Source organism: Mytilus californianus, unplaced genomic scaffold (genome assembly GCF_021869535.1).
Source record: "Mytilus californianus isolate M0D057914Y unplaced genomic scaffold, xbMytCali1.0.p SCAF_4, whole genome shotgun sequence".
Taxonomy (NCBI): domain Eukaryota; kingdom Metazoa; phylum Mollusca; class Bivalvia; order Mytilida; family Mytilidae; genus Mytilus; species Mytilus californianus.
This window is the reverse complement of record NW_026262690.1, coordinates 89,548,980-89,561,500: the sequence shown is the minus strand read 5'-3', so window position 1 is coordinate 89,561,500 and position 12,521 is coordinate 89,548,980. Positions and strand designations below refer to the sequence as shown.

At 30.4% G+C, this 12,521-nt stretch overlaps 1 protein-coding gene across 13 annotated transcripts in view; it reads right to left on the bottom strand.

The window, feature by feature from the left end:
• Nucleotides 1–2,167: 2,167 nt before the first annotated feature.
• LOC127738874 (serine/threonine-protein phosphatase 4 regulatory subunit 4-like) overlaps nt 2,168–12,521 on the bottom strand; it is a 66,383-nt gene continuing 56,029 nt past the window's right edge. For 6 of the 13 annotated variants that reach the window (XM_052250329.1, XM_052250328.1, XM_052250332.1 and 3 more), the window contains 3 exons: nt 11,736–11,815; nt 9,816–9,876; nt 2,168–9,134 (listed from right to left, as the gene is read on the bottom strand). In XM_052250329.1, the coding sequence (XP_052106289.1) occupies nt 9,113–9,134; nt 9,816–9,876; nt 11,736–11,815 (163 nt within the window). In that variant the 3' untranslated portion in view covers nt 2,168–9,112. Of the gene's footprint in view, nt 9,135–9,815; nt 9,877–10,968; nt 11,000–11,735; nt 11,816–12,521 lie in introns of all 13 variants that reach the window. The other 7 variants (XM_052250333.1, XM_052250337.1, XM_052250338.1 and 4 more) reach the window with 5 other exon arrangements.

Here is a 12,521-nt window from a genome sequence, read left to right as displayed (position 1 = left end):
TCTTAAGGAGTTATTGCCCTTAAAAGACAATTTGTTCATCTTGTTTGCTTGCCTTACTTAAAAAATCTTCTCCTTTGAAACTGCTGAATTATAAATTTTGTATTTTATTTCCTTGTATGTCAAGAAACATAGCCACTATGGCTATAATGGATATAGGGGTAAAATGCATTTTTTTGCTTTTGAAGAAAATATGACAGATACAAAGAACATTTAAATGGCATTTTTAAGCCAGTTATTAATGAATATTAAAAAGCAAAAATAATCATTGATGAAAGATTTAAGCAAAAAATTACAGGTGAGCGATTCAGGCTCTTGAGAGCCTCTTGTTTTATACTCACTTAGCATGGATTTTTTTCATCAATGTCTAATAACATGTGCAACTCCTTGTTTTTTAAACAGGTGTTCTGAAGATTGATTGATTGTTGGTTGCTTAACGTCCAGTGGTGTTCTGAAGAATAAATAAGGTTATTAAAATGGTGAAGTAGGACCATTTGGCGGTTGCCATTAGTTTCGGTTCAAAAACTCTACATGAACAGTTCAAGCAATGCTTTAACCCTGGCAGACAGACATGTTCACCATACAATCATTTCATACAAAAATATAGTTGGAACTTTTGCTTATAGTACCTGATGAATTGACAAAACCATGAAAACTTAATATTGACCGATGAACACCGAAAATGAGGTCAAGGTCATATGAACCCGGTCAGACAGACATAAACTGTACATCGAACATCATTCCATACACCAATTATAGTGGCCCTTTGGCTTAAAGTATCCGAAAAATAGACCAAACCACAAAAACTTAACATTGTCCAATGAACCATGAAAATTAAGTCAAGGTGTTTTTTGGCCCCTTTTTGGCCCCAAATTCCTAAACGTTTAAGGCAATTACCCCCAAACTCAAACCCGGCTTTCCCTTTGTGGTATGGAACCTTGTAGTACAATTTCATAAAGATCCATACACTTACTCACATGTTATTGTCCTGAAACTAGAAAAATGCTTGTTTTTTGCCCCTTTTTGGCCCCTAATTCCTAAAATTTTGAGGCAATTACCCCCAAAATCAATCCCAGCCTTCCCTTTGTGGTATGGTACCTTGCAGTACAATTTCAGAGAGATCCATACACTTGAACACAAGTTATTGTCTGGAAACTAGAATTTTTTTTATTTTTGGCCCCTTATTCCTAAATGTTTTGGGCAATTACCCCCAAACTCAATTCCAGCTTTTCCTTTGTGATATGGAACCTTGTAGTACAATTTCAGAAAGATCCATACACTTACACACAAGTTATTGTCATGAAACTAGAAAAATGCTTGTTTTTGCCCCTTTTTGGCCCCTAATTCCTAAAATTTTGAGGCAATTACCCCCAAAATCAATCCCAGCATTCCCTTTGTGATATGGAACCTTGTGGTACAATGTCAGAGAGATCCATACACTAACACACAAGTTATGTCTGGAAGTTACAAAAATGCTTATTTTTGGCCCCTAATTCCTTAACTGTTGGTACCATAACCCCCAAAATCAATCCCAACCTTCCTTTTGTGGTATTGACCCTTATGGTAAAATGTCAGAGAGATCCATTCACTTAAACTAAAGTTAGAGTGCGAAAACCAATGTGTCTTCGGACTACGACGACGATGACGACGACGCCAACGTCATACCAATATACGACTTCAAAATTTTTTTGCGGTATAAAAATGGCCCTTTATGTAGTTTACAAGCAATAACTGATGAACCTTTCCACCAATGCTTTTCAAATTTTAATATGTTGTTACGGATGACAAAATGGAGGACAAGTTTTGATATTGACGATATTCACTTTTACTGTTCAGGAGTTCTGGAACTAGCCTCAAATAGCCTTCAAAATACAGAAAACACAGTTTGCTGTCAATTTAACAGCTCTTTTTTTGGTTTTTAAAGTTATCTAAGTAGATCGGATCAAACTTGGTCACAACCTTATTTAGTGTGACTTCATTTACTGTTTTGTACATAATCCAGGCCATTAGTTTTCTAGTCTGAATTGTTTTACATTTGTTATTTCTGGCCGTTTTGAATCTTGCTATGCAGTATGAGTTTTGCTCATTACTGGAAGCCATACGGTGAATCATATCTGAAATCATACCACATCTTATTTTCATACTGAGCAATGGTGAATAAAACTAAAACTTAAATAAATCACTGTCATTTTTTATTCATTGCAATGACATTATAAATATACATCATAACAATATTTATACATAAGTTCTCATATAACTTACAACATGACAATAACATTGTAAAGTCAGTTACTTCCCCTTACTAATTACTACATGCATATGAACATTATTAAAGAATGAAGCTCTGTATTTAAATTAATATGGTGATGCTGAGGTTAGTCGGTATAATGTTCCTGAAAAATGATCGATAACTTCATTACAACAGAAGCCATTTATGTATTTTCAGCAGTGTTCTTCCAAATGATCATTTAAATTTGATTTAATAAGAGCTATATAAACAATTGTGATGTTTAGAAAACACTATTTCTCAGATGAAAACAACTCTATTTCGGTGACTTCAATTTAGATTAATCAGATAAACTTAGCCTTCAAAAGCTGAGAAAAATTGAAACAGTTTTTGAAGGAAATAAATTCACACATGAATGGTTTCTGTTGTAAAATTATTGGTAACTAATGAAAAACTACATGTATATGAATTAAAGTTTTACTTTAACCATTATCAATGTTCTCTAATAAAGGTAAAATCTCTTACTCAATTCCCTGATAGTTTGCTACTTCCAAAATAAACCAATCCCATGCTCACCAGTTAACTTCCAAGTGGTCAATTCTATTTGAATTTAAACAAAAGCTTATTGAAAGCTATTGTAATCAATATTGTTCTGGTCAGATAATTTTCATATTACTGACTTTTGACTCCAGATTAGGTAATTTTTCTAATTTGTGGTAGGAAGTTTATTGTTTTCTGATGATTTTGTCGTGTATAGAAAACGTAAAACAGTTAATTTTCCCCCAAAATTGTACCAATTGAAAGCTTTATTTTACTTCTTTACGTTGCTCTTACTTGACCCAGTACCAGAATGTCCTACCACAGAAACGGTAACCTGTAGAAAAATTATAAAATCTAGAGTCAAAATTCGGTAATATGAAAATAGTCTATTGACCAAAAGAATTAATGGGTATAATTAAAACACTAAGCTAATTTTATACTGACATAGTGATATTGTTACCATCTGTTTCTTTAATATTGTCATTCTCAATGCAAAATCAGAACAAAATTTGCAATGCTTAAATCGTCATTTGCATTTTGAACACAGTTCTAAGAAAACAACAATCAACAAAAGCATGTTTACTGAGGAATATATTTTCAATATTGATGAAGTGTAAAATGACAATGCTTTATTTAACAAAATAAACAATATGTATTACAATTAAAACTGAATCCTTAAACAGTTGCATTACAATTATAGCAGATAAAACTGAATCCTTAAACTTTTGCATTACAATTATAGCAGATAAAACTGAATCATGAAACAGTTGCATTACAATTATAGTAGATAAAACTGAATCATGAAACAGTTGCATTACAATTATAGTAGATAAAACTGAATCCTTAAACAGTTGCATTACAATTATAGCAGAAAAAACTGAATCCTTAAACAGTTGCATTACAATTATAGCAGATAAAACTGAATCCTTAAACAGTTGCATTACAAATACAGCAGGTAAAACTGAATCCTTAAACATTTGCATTACAATTATAGCAGATAAAACTGAATCCTGAAACAGTTGCATTACAATTATAGCAGGTACAACTGAATCCTGAAACAGTTGCATTACAATTATAGCAGAAAAAACTGAATCCTTAGAAAGTTTACCAATTACATCTGATTACAAAAAAAGTATTTTCTGATGTATGTATGTATGTTCTGTTTCTTCCTCCTTTATTAGGAGCACCACTTTGGATAAATACTGTGGATAAACTCCAAATGGTGACAGAATATGTGAAAAGAATTTTTGTTTTTGTCAGGCATCTTTTATTAGTTCTTTCCAGGTTCCATCTTTATGTATCAAAAACATGAAACAAAAAAAAAAGATAAAGGATATAACTTATTTATCTTGATATTTTTTGAATGCATAGCTCAAGTTTCAAACCTGTGATCATGTTAATGCAATTCTGTTGATTTTTGAAAAATAAAACTTTTAAATTTAAGCATATTTTTTATACTAAAGCAATCAAACAGGGGAAGCAACTTTAATACAAGATTGATCAATTTCCAGTACTAGTAAACTGAGGTAAAATATGACTGTTCTGTACCCTAGTTCAGTCCTACAATTAAAGACAGGCATACCATTAAATGATAATTGTGTCTAATTCTAAGAGATGCAAACCAAACTTGTACCATATTTTTTTTATATTTGTATTTAAAAAATCTTCACAATTCATCAATCCAAAATCTATTGTTCTCTGTTATTAACGCTATTCAAGTAAAAAACAAAACATTAATCTGGTTTCATTCAAATGACCGAATAACTAATACTACATAGTCCAAGATTACTTTGACATCTGATAACCTTTGGAACTTTCTAGGGAAGTCTGACGTCCTCAGCTAGCCTGTAAAAGGCTGTCAGACGTCAGAGCAATCTCAGACTAAATACTACACAGCAGGAGTAATTTATTATGCAAATGAGATGATAGCACAAAAGTAGAGAACACTTTCTTGGAAGAATGATATAGTTAAAAATATATAATCATGATGAATATCAATAACAATACATGAACATTGCATTGGTTTTCTTGGCGGCATGTGCATACACATTATATGGAATTCTGTCAACAAACAAACCTAGTATTGGCAATTAACTCCAATTACTTCAATTTTCTTGCTTCTATAAGCATTTTTCTTGTAATCAAAGGTACACAAAGCAAATAAGAGCAATTTTATTTTAGCAATTTACGTCTCCTTATTCTTTTTCCAACTTTTCCACATATTTTGTAAATCCTCTGGTTTTACCATTTAAAATTTTTGTCAAGAAACCTCTATGTAAATTAATATGATTTGAAAATTTACATTTTTAAATATAATTCTGGTGAAACATTCTAAATATTGTTTTTTTTTTTACTTTAGGACATTTTTCAAAGTTTAACAATTTTTTTTTTAATTTTTTAATTCTTATGTAAAATTCAGAGACAAATTTTCCAACCATTTATAAGCTATGGCTCTTGATAAATCAACATAAGTTATTCTGATACAGCAAAAATAAAAGATTGACAGTTTCATCCTTTTCTCAACTATTACAAAAAAGTAAATTCAAAAAAACAAACTTAATTTTTTTTAAATTGAGGACTAAATAGGTATTTCTATCTCAACTCTCTATGGCGACATGCTCAACCAATTCATGTTTTCAACAACTACAATATTAAATATAGAAAAATTTACAAATGGATTTCAAGTGTCATGGAAATGAACATTTATTGGACGGATTACATCTATTTCATCTTACATACTAATATTATTGCATATACAAACTTTCATTATACAAAAATTAAACGTAATGCTAGTTTTCAAGACATTTATACAAATTATGAAATGTAGGATACATCCAAAGGCTGTATATTACATGACCATAGTATATTAATGTATGTGTTTTAATGATTTTTCATTTTAAGAAAAGATGGATAATTTTGAAAATTGTATTTAATAGAAGATATCTCTTTAAGGACAAATTCTGCAAACTTTAAAAAAAAAAAAAAGTCTTAATGTTTTGTTTTACAAAGATGATTATAATTATAAATCGTTTGACATTATATAACACAATCTTCCTCTTAAAAAAAATGTCAAAAACAGAAAGTGTATTTTTAATATAAAGTAAAACATTTCATCCAATTCTGTTATATTTAATGAATTTGATTACAATGTGAATATTAAAAATATCTGATCAAAATATTATTTTACATAAATATTGGTGAAAATGACTTCTTGATTTTCATAAATATACAAAATGAAAATGTGTGCCATTTTTCTCCAACTTTTGGAATGTAGTATCTGTGATAGGAAAATAAAAAAAAAAATCTACAAAATTCTACCCCAGAAACTACAGGAAAAAAAATAATTGTGTGAACTACATTTTGTACTAAATACCTAAATCCCCCAATTGGAAAAAACCCAAATCAAAACAAAATGTCATAATATCATTTTTATGTGTAACTTCATAACAAAGTTAACAATTTGCAAGTCCTTTTGTGTTCAACAGAATATAAATAAGATATATCCAGTCATAAATGACAGCTAATCTCTGACATACATTCTGCTATTCTGCTGTATGCTGTAGATTCAGAAAAATTTTGTGATGTTTTTATCAATTAAAAAAAAAGCAACAGAATAAATGAAAGATATTCAATGTGACCACTAGTTATGTATCTTAACTCCATTACAATATTATGATTAAATCTAGATCTTTAGGTCAAATTGACAGGAAGTTGTGTTTAAAATGTAGGTCAAAGTGATCAGTTTGTTATATGGATCATAGTAAGTACCTACATTGCCACATAGATAAAATTTCTCTATTAAATCCAGAAGAAGGTCAGGAAGGGCAAAATGGTTGGATACAAAGATGTGCTATATATTCCATCCTCCTCCCCAAAATAGAAAGGGGAGTGTATATGAGTGAGACATCAATAAAACTCTTTTACATGCCTCCCCCCAAATTAACAAATAAAAATAAAATGAAATATGCCTACTTCAAGTCTTATCCTTTTTTTCTATTTATGAAACAGTGATTGTGCAATGAACTTAACAATTTGACCTTGATCAACTATTAAAGGCACATAATACTATTTCTTTGGAATCATTTAAATTCTTAGATATATAAACAGTTGAAAACTACAACACAACAATAGTTATCAGATTTCAAACAAATACAACATAACTGATTAAAAATCATTTTGAAATAAATTTAGAAATTTTTGTGATGTTTAAATAATTGCAAAATTTGCAACAGTCTAGGTTTTCTCAATAATAAAAACTTGAATTTCAAATGTGACTGCATTATTTGTGTGCAGCATTTCCTAAAATAATAGTAATTAATCATGTATTCTTGTCAATTTGTCAACAATCACAATGATAAATACACACAAATTATTTGGAATTTACAGTAGTGACATTTCTCAAAAAATATTTCTTTACTAATAAATGATACAACAGAATCACAGCTAAAATCGTACATGTGTTAACCAAAGGTCTTGCAACTGATTATTATTAGGAAATTTGGGTCCTCAATGCTCTTCAACTTTGTACTTTCTTTGGTTTTTTAACTTTTTTTATTCGAGCGTCAGATGAGTCTTGTGGCATACAAATTTTCAATCCTGGTATCTATGATGAGTTTATTTGCAATTTAATTTTTTTCAAGAGCAAAATATATTGACAGGTGTAGAAATTGAAACACCTTAATTCAGATGACTTACAATATTTTTTATTTACCTGGGTTTTCTGTGAGCTTTTTTTTTGTAAAAAAACACCAAACACTTCTTTAAATAGCTATTGATAAAATTAAAATTGAATTAACTTCTTGCAAGAAAATTGGTTCACACAGGAATAATTTATACTGTGAATCATTTAAAGACAAGCCATTTAATATGTGTTTTAAGTATAAGTTTCTAATTTCTTAAAAGAAATCTGGAGTGCCTATGATCCACTGTCAATAGATTAATTTGATTGCTCAATTGTCATATACCTTTTTATCATCCATTTCATATTAGCACTATATATATATGGGGAAAATTTCAAATAGCACTTTCATATCATATATAAAGTCCTGTTAATAAATATTGCTTTTTCCAGTATTCAAAAATCATGAATGATCACAAATGAGATTTCAAATTTAAAAAGTTCAGAGATTAAATTTTTTGTGTATATAGACATATTATACTTCAAATTTTTACATGACCATTTTAATTCAACTCATTACTTGAGTAGATATTATTCTAATGTTCCTAGTACACTTCATGATCATTTCACAAAATCACCAGTAGCTTAAGAGGGTCGTAAAAGGGGGATTTTAGTGCAATGTGTTTGCAAGCTTTTACTTTGACATGATTTTGTGCTAAATGGCTGTTGTTTGCCATAATTTATTCAAATTGGTAAAAAATCACAGTTAAAAGCTTGAAATTTTTTTAATTAAGAAATTTTTTTTTTTTTATGTTTTCCTGTGCTTATACTCCCCTCCCCTTCCTCCCTTTACGATCCTCGAACAAATCAAATATTTTTTGCAATGTTTCTTCCTTTGGTAATGCCATAGTGATATAAAAAATCATGATTGCAAATGATAACCTGAGTGTATATCAGCACAGTTTTTTTGGACATCTCAAATGTTCCTGTCTCAGCCATACATGGGAAAAAATAGCTGCAACAAGTTTAAATAATTTCCACCCTTAGCTGGTCTGTAAAAAATTTCCAACTTTAGCTGGTTGGTACTGGTTTGTACCAAATTTCCAACTTTAGCTGGTTGGTACTGGTTTGTACCAAATTTCCAACTTTAGCTGGTTGGTACTGGTTTGTACCAAATTTCCAACTTTAGCTGGTTGGTACTGGTTTGTACCAAAAAGATCATATTTAATAGTGCTTATTCAGATTAAATAACAATTTTAAGCTTTAATTACAAAAGTAAATAACAATACCCCATCTTATCCTGTCCAATAAATTCTTACATTTTCATAAATTGAATCATAAAAGAAAAAAACAATCCTTTGCTTTTTGGCCTTGTGTTTGACCCATAACAATAATAAGACTACAAACTTGGTTTGTGAGTAACACATGACAATCTTTGTAAAAGAGTTCAGAACACATCATAGAACAAAGAGTAAATATATTATGGTATGCAACATAAATCATACTCATTAGAAATCTAACAAGGTCCTTATTGCTTCAGATTTCCTTGTTACACAACATAAAAAAGTATAATTTACAACAAAAGTTTAAGTTTAAAAGGCAGTTACAAAAGATGTTCAGCAGCATATTATAATGCATAGTTATTGCCTCGTAGAAATATTGCACAGAAACAGTGTCATGAATACTCAAAACCTCAAGCAGACGACAAACTCAATCTTTTGCATCCATGGTTACTTTGACTTCTTTCTAGTTCTGAAAAATAAAAAGAAAGGAAACTGTTTGAAACTATATTAAGCTCAGACAAATTATTATTTGCCTGTCCCAAGTAGGGAAGGTTGTCATTAATTGACTTAATTATTGGAGAACATAGTGTTGATTGCTTATGGTCTCTATTAAATTCATTCATTACTTTTCTAAACTAGAGCTTAACTGAGTTGACCTTATATGGATTTGGCTAGTATTCTTACATTCCTTTTTGATCAAATAGCACATCACTATTGCAGGCTCGACTTTCAAATTTTTGGCTTTGAGCATTCCTGATGAAAGTAAATCCAGAAAAACGGTAAGTTCAGAACATGACAAAATCTTGAAATCAGCGAATAAACAGCTGCGCCATGAGGGCATGATACGCCCGTCGCGTTTTCAAAGAATAAAGTTCAATAACTTCTCATGTCATATCAGAAATTTATGAAAAACTAAAGGGAGGTTATCTTAATAGATATAAACTAGTCACCAAAGTTTCATAAAAACTGCTCAAAGCACTTTAAAGATATTGTCCGAAAACTGGAAAATCACCCCTTTTTTATGAATAAAATCCCATAACTTGGAAAAGTAAAATCTAAAATTTATAAAAATCGAAAGGGAGCTTACGTCAATAGAAGCAAATGTTTGACTAATTATGACAGCACAATACCATATGACAAGAATACATACGGTTTTGTACTAGGAACTGTGAGTAGACCATTACTTCCTTTTGACTTGACTGTTGCTGATTCTGAAAAAATAAAAAATTGTTTTAAAGATTTTCTAAAAAAGAAAAAAGTACTTCTGATTCAAAAAGATTGTCAACCCATTGAAAAATAGTATTATTAGTCAAAGCATTTCAAATTACAATAAAAATACTGAAAAAAATCATAGAACAAAAAAGAACAAATTGAAGTTAACATTTGTTAATTCAAGAAAAAAATACAATAATTTCAAATTGGCCTTAGTGACTGAATAATCTAAGCAAATGATCACTTTATTTTTCTTAAGATCCATTGGCTGGCTGATTAATGACTGTTTCAGGTTAAACATAAAAAGAATGCATATGATGTCGTGCTAAGCATACCCCACTCTTTAACTCAAAGTATCAGAAACAGAAAGAAGGTGTTTGACAGATCTGAAAAGCACATGTTATAACTCATCATTGTTGGGCTGCTGACAAAATATGAAATCATTCTGTTCAGTAGTTTCTGAGAAAGTCATGAAAAATTTAAAATTCATTCAACATATTTTTTTTTAACTGAGGTGCTTCAAAATGGTTAACAGTTCTTGCTCTATTAAGCTTTACTGCATATTCATATTAAAATATTTCATAAGTCATACCTAGTGATTAGGAATAACCTCATACTGAAATATTCTATGTCTCTTATCTTACCCTAAGATATCCACAAATTCATACATCCGTCAGTCTTGTAATTCTCTTACCCTAAAACTTGCCCAAATGTAAAAATTTGAAATGAAATCACTGTTTTCCAGGACCAAGTATGGAACAGACTTTTACTGGTAGAAAGACACAGACAAAAGAAACCTGTTAACTCTTACCATGAGAAGTGGTTGGGAAAAAATCTTATTATGTTGCTCTTAAATCAAAAACCAAACAACTAATGGTATTTTCAAACTTGATGTAACATTTATTAATTGTGAAATTACTGATGCTATCTTCAACCATTTTGTTATCTAAATAGTGCATACACGACTGCAACTGTGACTGAAAACTAATCCCACAAAGATTTTTGATAAATGTATCATATTCTCAGAAGTGCAAAATGAACAAATCAAAAGCAGTGTTTTATAGCACTGAAAAAGAAACAGCAAATCTTACTTGTTGAGTTTAAGGTTCTTTAACTGACATTCTATAGATAAAATGAACAAAATTAAGAATGTTTGAACTTTTTGTACGCTTTCATTTATACATATCATTTGAATTTCAATTATTTATTTGAACCTCATTAATTCCTTAACTTTGATAGTAATTATCTGTTTTGGCTACAGAAAATTTTGAAAATCTAAATGTATTTAAGCAACTAAATATGGGTAGCCAAAAACAACAATATCTTGATGTTTTCACCATCTTATGACTAACTGCAATTTATGTAAATGTTCGATTGATTATTCATGTTAATGTATACTAAAAAGTAAAGAAGCAACTAAGTCAAAAAAGCAATTAAAAGTCAGTCTTCCATCAACTGTCAACTCACTGGATAACTGTAAAAGAACACGTTTTTGTTGAGGTTTTAGCTTTATTCATTTCATGGATAAATATAATCAATGAAATTTAAACCACCCCAGCGAAAAATTAATCTATAAGGAATGTTATTTTTTTTTAAACTGGACACTGCAAAAATTAGTCCCAATGAAATCATTGAGGACCAAATCACATTAAACAGTTTGATAGATAAGACTGTCAACTTTGATAAAGAGTAATAGTTACGAAAATTTTCCCTTGAAACACGTCATCTATGAGCTTGAGTTGTTGTGTAATTGTTTCATATCATACAATCAGCTCAGCCTCTCCAAACACAGGGCTTCAGATTTTTTGCTGCCTCTGCAGTAAGACTTGATTTAAAAAAGGAGTAAGATAAAACCTACCTGTACTGCCAGTACTACTAGCACTACTCATAGACCCTCTTCTCTGGGTTACTGTATTACCTCCTTCTGAAGCCCGTCTACTACAAAAATACACACACACACTAGCATACAGTAAACAGTGTTTGAAATACCAGCCTGTTATTATTTGGAAAAAATAACATTTAATAAATTAGGTGCGTCCAAGATGCTTTCCTTGATGCACCTTCTTCAGGAAATCTCAAACCAAAAAATGTGAATGACAAAGATGAATGTATAACTGCTTGAATACATGAGGAGTTTAATGACCAAAAGCAACCTAAAAAGTAGAGTCAAATCCATCTTAGGTCAACTTTGTCTGAGAGCATTAGAAAATTTATAATATTTTTCTAATAATTCATAAATTTATCAACAGTAGACATGTCATAATCTCATTTGTAAGAATATCAAATGCAACAAACAAAAATTAAGGAACCTTTGTGAGCATGCTCACATACCCCATGCCCCCACACTGTCACTGGGCAAAGAAAATCTCATTAGTTTCCAAAGTTCAAAAACTAATGACTCCTACAAAAGTCAACTGATAAAATTCTGTCATGTGGTTTCAGAGCAATTGTGATGACAAGAACAGGACTGACAGATGGACTGACAGACAGGTCAAAACCATACACAACATCAGTCACCTCAGCAACTTTGGCCAACAAGGCCCCCACATTTATTGAAAGGAGGGATTTGTTTGATAATTTCTGATGGACTGGCTGCTTTTAAAATTTATTTCAAACACTGACAGAAACTAAGGAAAGATTCACA